At 40.6% G+C, this 18,258-nt stretch overlaps 1 protein-coding gene across 2 annotated transcripts in view; it reads left to right on the top strand.

The window, feature by feature from the left end:
• Positions 1-11,926, top strand: part of TOX3 (TOX high mobility group box family member 3) — a 122,075-nt gene extending 110,149 nt beyond the window's left edge. For both annotated transcript variants that reach the window (XM_061138498.1, XM_061138497.1), the window contains exons 5-7: positions 3,011-3,238; positions 4,842-4,922; positions 10,082-11,926. In XM_061138498.1, coding sequence (XP_060994481.1) covers positions 3,011-3,238; positions 4,842-4,922; positions 10,082-10,702 — 930 coding nt within the window. In that variant the 3' untranslated portion in view covers positions 10,703-11,926. The remainder of the gene's footprint in view (positions 1-3,010; positions 3,239-4,841; positions 4,923-10,081) is intronic.
• The last annotated feature ends 6,332 nt before the right edge of the window (positions 11,927-18,258 follow it).

Here is an 18,258-nt window from a genome sequence, read left to right as displayed (position 1 = left end):
AGAAGAGAGAGGGCCACATAGTGGTAGAAAGAGCAAAGGAATTATATGTCCATTTATGGGTACCATGAATGGTGTGACGTGGAGGAGGAAAGAAATAGGACTTGAAAGAAATTGCTGGAATGTGGCAGCCTTTTCCTGCTGGTACTTGAGAGCTGATTATTTCTTTGCATCGAGGAATAGCATAAACAGATTTTTTTGCTTTAGAAAGATAGCTTAGGCTGTATATAGAACGTGTTACAAAGAGAGGGACCAGAGAGAAGGAAACCAATTAAAACATCCTTTTGTTATGATTTGTTTCCTTTAATTTTAGCAGAGGAAGGCATACAAGAGGTACCAGATTAGTGAGACATTCAAGAGAGAGAGAATCATCCATTAAGATTTGATGATTGCCTGGAATTTGAAGGAGTAAAAGGTGTGTTGGGTTTTAGTTTGAGAACCAGCATGGATATCAGTAAATGGAGAGGATTAACCCAGGAAGTGAGGAGTGTTCTTTTATTCCCCCCATGGGGAAGCTGAGAGTTTGGCATGGTAGGGGTTGAATTTGAGACTTCCATTTGAGTCTAGAACTCAGTCCATTGGAGAGAGTCTAGAATTCAGTCTGTTAGAGGTGGAAGCATAGACTTTTGAACCATCAGCACATAGATAGGAGCACATAGAAGTAACCAGAACTTCTCAGAGTGGGTAAGGAACAAGTCAAGGCCAGAATATTAAGCATCATTTATTTTCACCTTTAGCATCATTTATGTTTAAATAGAAATGGAAGAAAAGGTGCTTAGAGAAGATTGCAGGTGATGAAAAGAGGAGGGAGTTTAGCTGAAAAGAGGAGAAACGTGGCAGGGATTTTAAGGAAGGTTTGGTCTGTCCAGATATGTTAACTCCCCACTGGACACAGAGTGGGGAGATTTGCTTAGCAGTCTCTACTCACACTCACAAGGACTTCAGCAGGGTGAAGTGGGAAATAATAAACCCAAGGGATGTGTATAAGATATAGCTGGGTTACAGCTGGCTATTACACAATTCAAATGGATTCCTTTCATTTCGTTCGCATTCCCACTGATCTTAATACTTACCTCTGTATCAATCTGAAATTGTCATCTCTGTAAAGAAAATTTTATGTGACTCTTAGCTTGTTCCATTTTTAGACAGGGTCCAGGTTTTGAGTAAAGACAAGGAATCCAGTTTATCTTTTAAGTAACTTAGCTGAAAAAAAGGAAGATTAACATTATTGTTGATTATGTCTTTGGGATAAAGCTATTTTTCCACTTTCTCACAGCCCTTTGAGTCAACTATGCAAAGTTTCTTTAGGAGAATTAATTCTGAGCTTTTATTTAAACTGTGAGATTCTTCATTTTGGATTTATTCTTAAAAGGTAATGATGACTAGGGCAAATCATGGTTGTCCAAGAAAGATGACAAAGGTTGTCAACATTTGAATGTTGTTTTGCAAAGAAAGGAACTGAACTCTTATTTGGAAAATCTACACTGGAAATAGCTTTCATCTTGTCATTGGTCAGGGTATTGTTGGTGCAAACAGTGCCAAATTCTCTTCCAAGAAAAGAATAGAGTTTGACTCAATTAGAAAAATCTGTGTATATATTTTTGCCTTGTGGTTAAAGTAATATTTTTCATTGAAGGAAAATTTGGCTCAAGTTGAAACTCCAGCTAGAAGACATCTGACTCGTTTGCAAGTTCAGATTCATTAACTAGAATACATGTTTCACTTATTCTGAAGATTTAGAAAAAAGACTGTGGGTTCTATGGAATTTTATTTAATTCATTGTGTGAGTTATGAAAGGTGGCATTTTGGAGGAGAGGTGAAGTCTAGCTTAATACCTACTGACATCTGTAAGCTACTTGTGTAAAGTATGGGTGTGGTTATTACTCAAATAGTGCAAACAACAGGCCCACCAAGAAGGAGGTTACTGGCTTCCTAGGGTTCAGAGCTCTCAAAGAAAAGTTACTTATCAGTTTCTTCCTTATGAATTCTATTCATTGAATTAAGTTCCAAACAACCCTCTTTCAGAATGTAATGATACTCTTGGAAAATTTGAGTTAAGAGTCAAGATTCAAGGCCATTAAAAGCCAATCTGTTAGTAACTTGAATCTATCTCCGTTGATCTTGCCCAGAGCTGGCTTTTAAAACATATTTTGTCAAACACTTCAGGATTCTTGATAAAGTTAACTGCAAAATTATCTCCAATATAGTCATCATATTATAATCTAGGGGATGAAGAGGGGGATAAAACAAGGTTGATGAATCATTTCCCCTGCTTCTCTGATGAGTCTGTTATATGATTTTTGAAATTAGATGATGGTAGCAGGTGAGTATTAGAGCTCAGTGGTATATAAATTTGGTAAACTATATCATTCCTATGGTTTTGATTTCAGAGTTCATTGGGAATTAGAAAATAAAAGTGGCCTTTCCCTTTTTGTGCAAACTTAGGGATTGGAGCTAATTTCCATTTGAGTTTCTGGAGACCATTAGCAAAGTAAAATTCCAGTTAAAAAAAAAAAGAAACCAAGCTTCAAAAAATCAATTCAGACCAATCATACATACGATGGTATGTGTCTTTGGCTAAGGGACCTCATTTAAAGTATCTGAGTATGATCAACATCCTGATTATTATTTAGGTTTACTTCTAAAACCTCTGAAAATGTAAAATATTTTGTTTATGGGTACATGTGTAACACACACACATACACATGCACACATACATACGTGTTTGGTACAAAGCATCCTGTTTTTCATTATTCATAATTGCTATTTAAAGCATATGTTGCAAATGTATTGGAGATACTTCTGGGTCTCATTAATCAATGTTCTAAATGCTAATCTCTGCCGTCCAGTTAACACTAAGCAAATTTACCCCCCCCCCCCCACTCTTTTGGTGGTGATTCATCTGTTGATGATGCTTAACAAAACCTTAAAAGAACAACCAGGGACCTGAGTAAGTCTTCCTGCATTCTCTTCAAGTACATTCTAGGCAGTGAATTTTCATCTTGCTTTGCAGGCCATCGGAGAGAAAAGAGCTGCTCCAGATTCTGGCAAGAAGCCCAAGACTCCAAAGAAAAAGAAAAAGAAAGATCCCAATGAGCCACAGAAGCCAGTGTCAGCATATGCCCTGTTTTTCAGAGACACACAGGCTGCAATTAAAGGTCAGAACCCCAATGCGACCTTTGGAGAGGTCTCAAAAATCGTAGCATCTATGTGGGACAGCCTCGGGGAAGAACAAAAGCAGGTAAGTTCAGGCAAAGACCCATCACAGCCATATAATTCAATGTTCCAAGAATATTCCTGACACCTTTTCTGGGTGAATACATCACCTTAATATGATTGCTTCTCATGAAAGCCTTTTTCTAAGCTATGGAATTAAAAAAAACACTAACATATAACTCCAAAGTACTTTCCAGTTATCTGGATTTCTCAGTTCCCTTAAGGGGTGTGTTCAGAACCCATTCAGAAGAGAGTTGGAGGAGATCCAGGCAGTATCCTGCAAGCATAAACTTTTGATGATAATCTTTTCATTTTAAATAACGTAGAATTTCCCCAACATCCCCCCCCCCCAACCTTGGTCACAAAGGGCACTACGGAGGGATTAGGTCCATCCTGCTTGCCTTTTTTTTGATCATCTTTCTGAACCCTAGTGCTCTCCTGGTGGGTTTCCAAACTTTGAGGCCGCCTCTGTGTGTTTTATTATTGTCAATGGGCATTTGAAATTTTATTCCATGTTCATTTAAAAGTGTGGCCATATGAGAGGCCTTGAGAGATTAGCCATGCTGGTGGGAGACACTTGCTTAGGGTCTAGCATCCTGTCTTTCCCCATGCAAGTCCTCCACACAAATGCAGAGAAGAATGGCTTCCTTGGGGCTCAGTTCTCCTCTGTCTTTTCCGTGAAATTCCAATGACCATTCATAGGCATTAATTTCACATATCCTCACAAGAATAGACCCCTGTTAGTAGTAAACCAGAATAATTGTTTCATGAATAGAATGGAAAACCCTTGATTTTCTTTCTTTCTCTCTTCCTTCTTTCCTTTAATCATGAACTCATTCCTACTAGCTGGTTACCTTGGGCTGATGCTACTGGAGAATCTGCCTGCTTGTTTGCACTGAGCTCCATGCTCTAGGCAGCAGCCCCGTCTTCTACCTTAGAAATGTAATCCTAAGGGGCTGGCAAACTGCTGCATCTAACTTTTAAATTCTGGAGAAAAAAAGATAGTTGCATTTTGGTGTAACAGCTAGCCATCAGACCACTGTTTAAGAAAAGGAAGCCCAAATCAGGTTTCGTATACTGGGATTTATTTATGTAAATCACTGGTCTCACTAACGGAAATCTTTTATCTTTCACTATTTCTGATTTTTTTTTTTTTCTTGAAAAGAAAGGTCTCCATCTTTTCTCTTCTGTCTTCACTTGCTCTCCCTGTTGTTGCTGGGTTTTCATCCTCTGATTTTTTTCAGTTTAGAAATGGGTGTGAGGGAAAGAAGACAGGATGGAGAAATTGTTAATATTCTATCATTTAAACTGTTTGCCACAAATTTCATTCTCGCTACCTTATTTACTGCCTGAACAGGAGGCCCTCAGCTGTTATTCTCATGAATTCTCTGCTGCTAGCCGAGAAATCTTTTTCTGTTTGTAATAGTAAACATTAAAACTGTGCCCCAGTGAGGGTGGCAGGGTTTGGTTTTGTTTTAATACCTGTGTGTGTGTTTTCACATTTAAAAATCAAAGCCAGAGAGACCAACTTTTTATGTGAGTTCTGTTGCAACCTAATTTGCACAGCAGTTATTTTATGGCTGAGAATGTGTATGCTAAAGGTGGTGCTAATTGTGGTCTTTTAATAGGTATATAAAAGGAAAACAGAAGCTGCCAAAAAAGAATACCTGAAAGCCCTGGCTGCATACAGGGCCAGCCTCGTTTCTAAGGTAAGAGAGCGACCAGTCTCTGCATTACAAAGTTGAAAACAGCCCTGGAGCACTGAAAACATAAATCCAACTCCTCAAACAGATAGCACCTCAAATAACTCGTAAACTTATTTGTTCTCATTAGAGATAACTCAAATGACGGCATGGAAAATAAAGAGTTCATTCAAGCTAATGAATCCAAATTGTTTCCAAAAGATTCACTGATCTCTGCATATGTTGGCTGAAGCTATTCAGACAAATCTTAAACAGCCCTTTTCTTCCTGTCAGGGGCTGAGATCTGTGTTAATGTCCTCTATTTAAATTGAGAAGTATGTTTCTCAGGCATTTTTGGACATCAGATCATAAATTCTCCAGTGGTTGCATTATTGTAATAGAGGATTTTGTATTTTTGACCAAACTGTTCCACATCATATAAATAAATAAACCTCATGATTATTTAAAATAAAATTATGCTCCAAGTACTTAAAAAAAGAGATATGTATACATGTATTATACATAGAGTATACAATGGGCCCTGATGTATTATAAAATGCACTGGTATTCTAAAGCAAATGTCACTCTGGATTATTATTACCTTGATCCAAAAGGAGCATGAGCTGTTACCTTCTATTTTAACATTTAATTAACTTTGTCTTTAGCCTTCCTAGAATTTAGAAAGGCTTTGGGGAGGATAATGTGAACTAATGTTTTGCTCTTGATGTATTTCCTCTGGCAAGCAGAGATTCCATTTCATTGTCTTTGTCGTGGCCTCAAAGTACCATGTTGGGCCTCAGGGCATGGTCAGTGTTGCTGGCAAAGCCATTTAAAAAGAATTTAGCCCTTTTTTCTCCTTTTCACCTGAGTTGTTTCTTCTTTGTATTAAGATCTACCATTGGCAGCTGCTCAGAACCAGATCAAGAGAGGTTGTCTGTGACAGTTCTTAGGACACTGCCTGTTTCATTAGAAAGAGAAAATATTCATCAGGTCCATAGCAAAGCCTTTTTCTGGGACTCTGGAAGAGGCACATTGAGAGATATACTGATTCTGGATGCAGACTTGCACATTGGTAGAAAACCACTGATGTTAAGAATTGAGGTGTACTTGATGGCTAATTAGATGGAGTGACGTGACTAGAGTAACAATGTGCATGTACTCAAGTGGATCATTTATTCATTCACTTAGCCAGAAGCAGGTATAGATGATCTTTGTGCATTAGAGTGTGAATAATTGACCATACATGGATTTAAGCCAAGAGCCAGTAACTCAAAGTGCACTCTGGAAATAGCATCGGTGATTGGGCTGATCAGGTCTATGACTGACTTAGAAGGGATAACGTACAAGTTTTACTTTTGGATACTAAAAACTGATTCAGAAATGTTTCCCAATGGATAGATTGAGTCTATGGATACTGGAAAAACTATTCAATAGGATGGGATTTAAAAAGAATAAATCTAAAATTCTTTAGGGGTAGGTTTGCTTTGTTTTTGGTTTTTCAATAGGTAAGTACTGTTGTTGTTTAGTTGCTGAGTCGTGTTGTGCTCTAGCAACCCCATGGACTGTAGCCCATCGGGCTCCTCTGTCCATGGAATTTTCCAGGCAAGAATACTGGAGTGGGTCACCATTTCCTTCTCCAGGGGATCTTCCCAACCCAGGGGGCCAAACCCGTGTCTCCTGCTTGGCAGGCAGATTCTTTACCAGTGAGCCTCCTGGGAAGCCCCAGGGCAGTTGAGAACACCCCAAATTTATAGTCAGAGACATAGCAGGCAACTAAAATGGCCCTTGGGGTATAAATTTAGAATAACTTCAACCTGACCCTAAAGTGTGAAATAGCTGCTAATATGGTGATCTCACAGGAAGCAGCATCTAACTGTATAGTTTGATGAGTAGACCACATCTGAAGAATTGGTTCTCTCTTTTTTGGTCCCCATGATATAAAAAGAAATGGTGACTAACTGAAGGCCTTCTAGTGGGTTGTCTCCATGATGGTAAGGACTGAAAATCAAATGCTATTTAAATAATTAAAAGAATCATGGGAGCAAGGATTTGGGGGCATTTGATTTGGTCCTCAAGCATAACAGCCATCATGGAAGGAAAGCTTAAGTTTGATCTCTGTGTCCTGGATGGAACTCATTCAAGGAGTGGGATTACAGGGAGCAAGATTTCAGCCCCAGCATTAGAAATAATAAACAAGGGTGCATCACATGTGCTTTATAACTTAAGCCTCTACATTCAGAGGGCTTCTCTGGTGGCTCAGCGGTAAAGAATCCACCTGCAATGCAGGAAACACAGGAGATTCAGGCTCATTCCCTGAGTAGGGAAGATCCCCTGGAGGCGGGCATGGCAACCCACTCCAGTACACTTGCCTGGAGAATCCCATGGACAGAGGAACCTGACGGGCTACAGTCCATAGAGTTGCAAAGAGTCAGACACAGCTAAAGCAATTGAGCATGCACTACATTCAGAGCCTGGAACTCCTTCCCTTAAGGTGTGACTCAGCTATCACTTTTAGTCTTCAGAATAACCAAAAAAATTAATAGAAGCTTAATATTAAACTGTAAAGGAGTAGAACCGGCAGGTGAGCAGGAGTCCTTCATAGCCATCCACTTTTCCATTCTCCACGAGGGGAGCATCTTAAAGGTGCAATGGCATGATTGCCCAGGTGTCTAAGTATAGACTTTTCTTGTAGTTTCTTCCTTAAGACTGTCTTGGCCATTTTTAAATATTTGAGTATTTAAAAATAATGTGTCATTTACATGGAGAAAACTGTGCATATTCTACTTTGTGAGTGACGTAATGGTTTTTAAAGATCATTATGAACATTTGTAGGTTTCTTCTTATCCAAAGACTTTAGAACATGACCCTCCACCCTCAAGTCATGTGCAGCCCCCCAGCCCCACCCCATCCCCTGAGCTTTTGTACAAAATCATAAAACTGTCCATGAATGGATGGAGTCTTACACTGATAAGGTCTTCAAATGGAAGCCATCAGACATGGCTTTTCCTACCTCCAGTGATTCTCCATGTAAAGTCATTCCTCAAGTGTCTTCTAATAGTAGATTTTATAAATGTAAGTAATAAAAATCTAGAAATAAACATTCAAAATCATTAAAGAGAGTAGATAGCAGCTTAATGCCTCCAAGTTCCCCTGTCCCTACTCCCCTCCAAAAAACCCTAATTTTATGAAGCATAAGAAGAAAAAATAGTCTTTAAAAGAAATCATTCATTGAAACAGAACAACCCGCCGGCGCTAGCTGCCGCGGCAAAACCGAGGAATAATAATCATCTCGCTTGCCCACTCCTCGCGCCCCCCGCCCTTTTCGCACCGAGGTGGCATCTCAAAGGACTTTGGAGAGGTGGCTCCGCCATTCCCTGCGGCCTCGGCCTCCGGTGTTTGGGGGGCAAGGTCGAGCCGGGTTGCGCTGCCCTCTGCTCCTGTTGAGCCGCGGCCTCTGCGTCCCGGGTCCCCTGTCCGCTAGGCAGCCCCACCCACCACCCCTCACCCCAGCCACCCGCCCCGGGACAACTCCGAGATCGACCGTGAGGGTCGACTGTCCTTCAGCTCCACCGAGTTCCTCCGCGACTCTGCTGCAGGGGCCTTGCGGCAGGCACCTAGCTCTCGTAAGCCCGGCGGAAAGCGGCTGCTCGCTCGAGCAGGGAAGCTGCTGTGAGATCTCAGGGTTTCGGGACTCGCACGCCGCCTTAAAAGAACCTGATTGTGCTCCCGACGTTCGCGCTGGTCTAGGCTCTTTCCACTAATTCCCAGAAAGTCAATCTGTGCTGCAGGTGCGGAACCAGCGAGCTAGGTGGGCTAGAGGACGAAGACGGAGTTTGGCATAAGGAGAGAAATCGGGAGTAGCAGTAACTTTATGGGCAGGGAGTCAGTCCCCTATTCACCACCTCAGTTCAGGCCCGCGTTCCCTTTGCTCTTCTGACACACACCCTATTGAAGAATAAAAGTTATTGGGGGAAAATAAAAAAAGAAAGAAATCATTCCAATCACAGTTGCATTAGTATAATATTTTTGTGGAGGTAATTAGGTGTTTTTAGTACAAAATATATGAGGCAGTTTCTCTGCATGTTAAGGTCCAGATTGTTTGTTTATAACAGGTTGTTCAGTCACATGAGAGTTGAACACTCACCACTTATCCATGACGTCTTTGATCAATTTTGGAAAACTTTAAAAATATTTGGTATACCAAAATATTTCTAAAGTTGTAAAGTTCTTCAATTAAGTGTTTCTAAAGAATTCAATTATGTTTTCCTCATACTCAAGTAAGCACTGTTATAAATAATCATGGCTCTGATTATTGTATACAGGGCTTTGAAGTTTTCTAGTAATAGTCATTTTCTGGCAGTAGAGCTCCTTAATGAGTGAAAATAGCTAACATTTACCAAGTGCTCTCTGTAGGCCAGGCACTTTTGTAAATGCTTAACAAATATACGAGTACATTTAATTCTCACAACCCCTACACAAGGTGAATACTATTAAACCCCATTTAATGGATAAGGAAACTGAGGAACAGATGGGTGAATTAACTTGCCTCAAGTCACAGAATTGTTGAGTAGTGGAGCTAGACTTGGACTCCGGCAGTCTACTGTCATTGTCTTTCAGAATGGTTCTTGGTGATGAACTTAGTTCAGGTTTCAATGCTGAACAACTGTTACTCAAACGTGTATCAGTCATCTTTCAGTACAGTAGTGCTGTGGAACACTTGTATCGACCCAAAGCCCAATGACTTACAAAGATAAGCATGTATCTCAGAGAGTGCCAGGTAACTAGCTGGGTCTTCAGATGGAGGCCAAGCCAAGGCAGCATCACCAAATCCTTCTCATCTGTGTGCAGCTGGCACACACATACCCGTACATGGCAGTGGGCTGGCTGGCAGTGAGCTAGTAATTGAGTCTGGTACCAGGGCCACATGTCTGTCATCACCTAGTGGTAGGTTCTGAAAGAGACAGACAGTCTTTGAAGCCTCATTTCCATCACTTTCTGTTGACCAGAGCAAAGGTGCCAAGCCAGCTCAGATTCAAAACGTGGGGAGTTGGACTCCACCTCTGGGAGGAGCTGCCTGGTCCTCCCCGAAAGCTTGGGCTCAGGGAAGCAAGAGTAGTGCTGACCATTTTGATCATCCATTCACAGTCCTTATAAAAACACTCCAACCGGTCTCCCCTCCAATGCAGGCTGCGGCGGAATCAGCAGAAGCCCAGACCATTCGTTCCGTTCAGCAGACCCTGGCGTCCACCAATCTGACCTCCTCCCTCCTTCTCAACCCTCCGCTGTCTCAGCACGGAGCCGTGTCAGCCTCCCCTCAGACTCTCCAGCCGTCGCTCCCTCGCTCGATTGCTCCCAAACCCCTGACCATGAGAGTCCCCGTGAGCCCGATGGTCACGTCGGTCACCATGGCCGCCAACATGCCGTCGAACCTCGGGGCTCCGCTGATGAGCTCCATGGTGGGCGCGGCGTCGTCCGCCCAGGTGAGCCCGTCAGTGCAGACGCAGACGCAGCAGCAGATGCAGCAGATGCAGCTCCAGCAGCAGCTGCAGCAGCAGCATTTTCAGCACCACGTGCAGCTGCAGCAGCACCTCAGCCAGCAGCAGCTGCAGCAGCGTCTCCAGCTGCAGCAGCTGCAGCACATGCAGCATCAGTCCCAGCCCTCTCCCCGGCAGCACTCGCCAGTCACCTCCCAGATCACGTCCCCCATCCCCACCCTCGGGAGCCCCCAGCCGGCCTCCCAGCAGCATCCGTCGCAGATACAGCCTCAGACACAGACTCAAGTATTATCGCAGGTCAGTATTTTCTAAAGACGAACGGTTTGTGCCGCGTCTGGAAGAGAGTGGCCGTCGGAGGGTACACCCCAGGCGGCTGCAACTCGCGGAGTCGGGGTGTGGTGATGCAGAAAGGTGTAACGATCGCGGCGGTCCTCTCCAGTGTCTATTAGATAGGCAAGAAGAACTAAACAGTGGAGCTGAAAGATCTCGAAACGACTCTGTTTTTAAACAAGAAAAGCTGTGCTCTTCTATGTGATGGCTTTTTTATTTATTCAGGCTCTACCTACAATATGTGAATCAAACCGTGTCATGAATCCTAGGACAGACTGATGACTATAATAAACTGGCCTCTCTGAGTCATAGCAAATGGCCTTATTTCTCCCGAAGTGAAGAATCCCCACTTCAAGGCGACTGGAACTTCCGAAGCCCTAAAAATAAAAAGCACAGTCAGTAACTACCTGAAATCTGAAGATCCAGTTTCATACAAACATTTGTATGATGTCAATCGTTGATGGCATTTTTTTGTCATGAAAAAAAAAAAATGTAAATCACAGACTTTTGCCAAAGCTCTTATTTTTTTCCTTAAATCTCTCCAGAAAAAAAAAAAAAAGAAAAAAAAAATGCAAGTGATTAGATTCAATTATTGACTCCTTTTCACTTTTTATCCATGACTTCTCCAAACCAAACCACAGTATATGTTGTAACACTATGACCACTGTTAGCCCATTCTATTCATTCCAATTAGAAGAAAAGAATGTGAATACTATATTCTGTGTTTTGAGTGACAAGTTTCGAAAATTAAAAACACTGTATTTTTAAAAGGGAAATGCACTTAAATGAAGACAGTTATTACAAAAGTTAAGATTTAAAAAAAAGCAAGAGTTTTTATTATGATGTAATACCGGTAGAATATTTAAAAGGCGCACCACATCTGAATAATCAATGTAAATATTTTCTTTCAAAGTTGTAAGTTTTCATATCATGTGTTGTAAAGTTTTCATAAACGAGGCTTTAACGTAAACACTGGTGACATAAACCATTCATTGCTATGTTGCTTATTGTGTTTTTATGCTGTTTTATACTTTTTTATGAGTTATGATAGCAGCAATTAAGTTGTTTGTATTTTGCTTAACTAAAACAAAAATGCTTTTATCTTGCTATAGAATAAACACATTTCAGTAAAAACTGTGGACTGTATTTTGATGCAACAACCAGGCAACTGTTCACTTTTCAAATAAAATGATATGTCAAATTTCACTTGTGGTTCCTTGAATATGTAGAAAATGGGGGAAATAGATCCCCTACCAACCAGTTTTTAAGCCCAGCTATCTTCAATTTTTAGCTGAAAATGCGAGATTTACAGCTAAGAATGTGGATTGCATGGCCCCAAACTGGGGCCTGTTAAAAAGAAGCTAAACCATTAGAAATAGAACCATTAATGGAATTCCCTGGCGGCCCAGTGGTTTAGGACTCTGAGCTTTCAGTAATGAGGGCACAAGTTCGATCACTGGTGGGGGAACTAAGATCCTACAAACTGTGCAGTGGGGCCAAAAAATAACAAAATAAAGAGAACCATTAGTAATTATTTATAATTATCATTTTATTAAGATGCAAGGGCAATGTAAGTCTAGAGGAAAAAGCAATTGTCTTCTATTTGGGGCTTGAACTAGCTGGTATTGTGTCTTTATTGCTATTAAAATGGATGGTGAATGCTAATTCTTAAGCCAAAATAATTATTTCAGTGCCCATTTCTTCCCCCCTTTTCTTGCTCTGTAGTGACTCCTCTTTGAGAACACTGTGACCACTATCCCCAGTTGTCCTGCATGATTAATTACAGCATCTGTCCTGTCAGAAGCTATAATGAAGAGGTCTTGATAAAAATTGCAAATTACCACTGGCAACAGTCTTCAACTGCTTATGATAAAATGAAAATTAAAAACAGCAAGTGTCATCCCTGACCAGAATCCTAATCTGGAAAAAAAAAATGAGGGTGTGAGTGGTGGTATCCATGGCTACTGTGTATAAGACATTCAAAAAAATAATGGAATATGGATTCCTCAAAGTTGTTGTTGTATTTCAAAGAATATTTACTGTATGTTGTGGGCTATGAATAATGAATTCAGCTTTCAATATTTCATAATCCTCTCGTCCTCTGTATTATGTACAAATATTGAACAGCAAGAGATTCTAATTATAAATTTATAGATTTCTGGCTGTAGAAAAATTTATGTCTAAATTGAAGCTTTTCATGAGATGTTTTAGTTGACAGGTATCAGTGTTCAAACAGTCTAAGAATGATGCCTAATCACATCTACAAGGGGGCAATTGTATTCCACAAAGAAATGAGATGCTTACACCAGACCCATCAGAGGCAGAGCTGATGGTAAAAGATTTTCTGTGAATTGAAACTAACATTACATAACAATAAGAACCATTTTATATTCTGTTGTGAAACCTTTAGACAAATGTCTTCAAAATTAATTGCTAAACTACATGTGACAGTAATTGTGTATTAGTTCTGTAATTGTCATTTTGAAAACCCATGAAGTATTGCTTGGAAAAAAAATGTCACTAGTGATAAGACTTAATTGCAAATGAAGTCTGTTTTCAACTGTTTGCAGTTAGAAGCAGGTGTTGTATCATCTATTAAATGATTTTTATAAATCTTGGGTTTTATCACATCTGATTAAATGTTGCTAAGCCACTGACGGTCCATTTCAAGAAAAAAATAGCTTAATTACTGCAGTTTAAAAAATTAATCACCAGGCAAAACTGTATCTTGAAAATGTCAAAAAGCTTGAATCATGAAACAAATTCCCTGACCTTGTTACCATGTTATTCTCAGGATCTGCTAAAAGCATATTATGAGTCAACTTGTATTTCATTTTGTACATAGGATTGATTCCTGTTTCTGAGACATAAGTAAGTACATGGTGTATTTGGTGTGTGGTTTTTTTTTTGGTTACAAGTCAGAAATGAATCAGGGTAATGAAAAATAGGCATGAACATTATAGAAGCTGATTAGTGGGACACCTCTATACTTTCCCACTTCAGTGGTCCACGGACATTAACGAGGCGCCCCTCATACCCTCCTCCACGACACACACACCTTTTCTCTCCCCTGCCATGTGCACATTATTTTATTACTCTGGCTAAACAGGCTCTCTATTTTTTGCATTAACTTGTCCTGCTTTATGATGAAAGAACATAAGGAGTTTTCGTTTTCTAGCTGACATGGAGTCGTTAGCTCCCAACTCACAGAACAGAAGCTTAAATGCCTTCGTGCAGCATAATTTCTGCAATACATTACCACCGGACGGAGGTTTGAAGGCTTTCTAGACAGATGGATGAATATCTCAGGTTTAAGTAGAAGTCCTCTGCTGTGTCCATTCAGACATCTGAATGGTTTTTCTCCCATTTCTCACTTCGCGGAGCATTTTTCAGCACTGGACTTCCATCTAACCTTTCCTTTCCCCCCTTCCCCACCCCCTTTGTTTGGCTTTTGTTTTGCAACAGCTGTTATTATCGTTTTTGGTCAGCTGTGATTGCTGGAGGCAAAATAGGACCAGATGGTGTTTTGCTATGCATGAATGGCGAGTTAGAGGAGTTGGGATTGAATAGGCCAAGTTTGAATGGTGTCTCCGCACCACCTGCCTGCCTGAGCTGTGGCACACACATCACAGGAGCATGATCCGCCTCAGACCTACTAGGCTCGGATGGGAAAGTGGGGAGCTGGGCTGGATTTTCCCCATATTTATTGATCTTCCATGCACTCACAGAATAACGTGGTGTACAGTCAATTTGAGTTAATTGGAAGTGACACAGCATGGGCGTGTAATCTATCATTCAAGAATTCTGGTTTGCTTTAAAGATTTCGTTGCTCTCCCAAACACACACACACACATACACACAATACACAGTAATAGCAAAAGTTAATGGGCATGGTGAGCACAAAATTTTTTGAAATATCTGTCTGAAGTGCTAGAATTAAGGGTCTGGCATGAGGTTTTCATAAAGGGAGGATTCTTCAAAATGATATTTGTATCAGTTAATAATGCAAGGTGAAAAAAAAAAAGCTATGATGCTAATGGGTGTAAAGAGCCCTTGTACTTGAAGATTATCCATCAAATATTTCATGTTTAAAAGAAATGTGCCTTACTGGAAAGACCACATAAATAACAACCAGATTAAAATTTTCTTAGAAAATATTCTTATCTAGATTTTGTTCTCCTTATCCTCTCAAATACGATTCTTTTTGCTGACTATCTGATGTAACTTGGAGGATTAGCTTTCCCTAAATCTGAAAGTTGGTGAACAGGTTTAACCTGTGTTGACTGCGATCCCACAGGTGTGTGGGTTGTGCGTGCTGGGGTGTTACCAAGGAAAAGCGTAACCACCCAGCAAACGTGGAGTCAGAGATGCCGACCGACAGCTCTATTTGCCTAAGGCCCTAATTACTTAAATTTACTTCTGCTACATGCAAAACACTATGATAGCTCCCGAAGGAGATGCAAAAATAAACAGGGCCTTCTGCTGATGACTTTGTATATGTTTGAGATTTTCCATAATACAAGTTAAAAAAAAATAAAATAAAAGCCATCCTTAACTTTGGGAGTTTTTAATTTTTTTTTTTTTTCAATTGTGGTAGGGAAAGCACATGATAATTGATATGCTGACAAGAGACACAGAATACACATGGGTGGTTGTAAGGTTTTGTTGTCATAATCGGAGAAAATTACAATTTATTTGGAAAGGGAAGGGATTGCAATTGATCAGGGGTATTAGGGAAAGCTCCTTAGGATTATTGGCATTTAAGATGTGCCTTAAAGTTTGGGCAGAAGTTCACTAGGCCAGAGATGGAAGCCCCATCCTGGTAGAAGGAGGCATCTCCAGACAAGCAGAAGCAGGAGAAAAGTCACCTGGTTGAAAGCACAGACACCATCAGAACAGCAACCGAGGACTTCCTGGTGGTCCAGTGGTTGAGAACACGCCTGCCAATGCAGGGGCTATGGGTTCAATCCCTGGTCCGGGAAGATCCCACATGCCACGGGGCAGCCAAGCCCATGCATCGTAACTACTGAAGCCCTCTCGCCTACAGCCCATGCTCTAGAGAAACCGCAGCAATGAGAAGCCTGCACACCTCAACTAGAAAGTAGCCCCCACTTGCCTCAACTAGAGAAAGCTGGCGCACAGCAACCAAGATGCAGCACAGCCAGAAATAAATAAACAAACAAATTAAAAAAAAAAAAAAACAGTGTAGAGGATATAGCAAACTGGACACACAGTGCTTTGGGTGGTGTTGGGGTGGGGGAGGGAAGATTGAGCAGGAGAAAGAGCTAGAAAGGAAATTTGGGATTGGATTTGTAGAAGTTCTTGTACGCCCAGCTGAGGACTTACATTGAAAAGCACTATAGGTGTCTGAGTAAGGAACGTATGATATCAGGGCTGATTGAATGCGTAAGGGATTTTATCTTAACTTACTTTTGCAAATGGGAGTATCCAATTGGCCCTCAAAGCCAAAGGAGAAAAGGAACAAGATTCCCACTTGAAAATGTATCCCAATATTTTAATTCTTCACATAAATAATAAGGCAATGGCTTCAGACTCACTCTCTTACCACTCCCAACTTCCTGGTACAGAAATATGCCACTGACAAAGCTGAATTGAGGCATTTTGGGAGACGACCGCAGAATAAGCCTCATCGTCACATTAGCATCCAGAGGGAGGTCATTTTCTGTGTTTCTGCTGTGAAAAGAAAGCTATTTTCTCCACTGGTAAAAAGTACCTCTCGGCGCTTGAACTCAAATGCGATGAATGATAAAAAGAAGGCCTTGCTTTGTTGCTTGAGTAAAACCTCAGGCAGCACTGGGAGGGATGTTGGCTATGGTCTCAATTTAATTTCAAAGAAGAACCTTCACAGACAGAAAACGCGAATGTGGATGTACACTTCTTAGCAGAGAAATAGTGTTCTTTTGTAAAACATCTCATTATATCCCCAGCATTTGTATAGCACTCTGTACTTTTCAAAGCAGTTTGCTATGGATTTGCTCATTCAGTTCCCTCTCTAGATAGTACAGGAGTGAACCCCACATCACAAATCGGGAAACTGAGGCACGGTGATGGTGTTCACTTGTTCCAGTATCTCTTTGCTTGTAAGAGACATAGTCAGAAATGGAAGGAAAATCTTCTCCTTCTAGACCTGTTATTTCATTTATCTTCTAATATTTGTATAGGTATGACATATATATTTGATATGTACTTATATCTGTCATATGTTTTTATGTAGGATGTATAAATAAATAAGTGTGTGAATAGATGTGTGATATATATAGCTATTAGGTAGATATTAATAGATAGATAGATGACAGAAATCCATCACAGTAGCAAAGAGAATAATTAATCCATGTTTTCCTCATGGCTAGTCAAGCAATAAACCAAAGCAAATGCCCCCTAACCTGTGTTCTCAATGGGGCATAATGCCACATGGCAGTTTTTGCAGTGTGAATATCTTCCAGTCTGATTGTTTTCTCTACTGAGATCTCTCTGTAATTATTTTCTATTCAGGTAAACAACTTTGACCTGTGGGCTTTGAATACTGGGGTTGGAGGTGCTGCAAAACATGATAGTTCTCTATGTGTTTATGAAGGGAAAAAAACAGGCTTTAGGGAAAATTGGGAGGGATAAACACTACATAGGTGTGCACTGTCATACATAATTTAAGGAATCCTGTGAATCAATATTGAGCATGGGAAATCTATGACAGGATAGGGAATGTGTCTCCCTAGGGATTATGGGTAGGGACACTGATTCATAAGTTACCTGTCCATTTCCTCCTCATTAAGTGGGCAGTGTTCTGCCAGAGGCTGCCACTTGTTAAAGGAAATACAGAAGTTAAGTATGTCTGCTGTCCACAAGATTCTATTATTGTCTTAACTTTACATAAACCCTACTAAAGATACCTTGAAAATAGTCGCTTGTTAAGGTTGAATAGAAATGAATACCATTCTAACAGATTCCTAATACCAGACACCAGCATTCTGGGAGCTTTCATTCATAATGTATTCGAGGGACATTCAAAGTCAACAGGATCGTGGTTATTTTGAGATCCAGGTCTTATGTTTATTTTCAGATTTTTGCCTGCTTTTTCTTTCTGGTTAGTCTGCCTTGCTTCCAAGGATCTACTGTTACCAAGTAAGATCCTCTTGATAATATTCCTTGTTAAGTGACATCCCTCTGACATGCAGTGGGAGCCTTAATTTCCAATTTGTCACAATGAGTGAAGATGATGCTATGTTCTAAACCCGCCTTAATTGGTAATTTGCAAATTTGATACAAGATCTCAGCCCAAATCATTCAGACCTGCTGTTCCACCCTCACCCTTTCTGCCCATTCTTAATCCTCTCATCCATAATTGGTATTGAGTATGTGGGTTCCCAGGGGACAAATAATAGCATCTGAGGAAATTACCTACATACAGTCTGACCTCTCCTGTGCTTTTTTGGATGTCAAATTAAGATATCCATCTTTGGCTGTTTGGATGGTTACCTGGAAGGACTAGCACCATTTTCTTCATAATAACATTTTTATAG

Source organism: Dama dama, chromosome 4 (genome assembly GCF_033118175.1).
Source record: "Dama dama isolate Ldn47 chromosome 4, ASM3311817v1, whole genome shotgun sequence".
In the NCBI taxonomy this organism is placed as follows: domain Eukaryota; kingdom Metazoa; phylum Chordata; class Mammalia; order Artiodactyla; family Cervidae; genus Dama; species Dama dama.
This window is presented reverse-complemented; position numbering and strand designations above follow the sequence as displayed.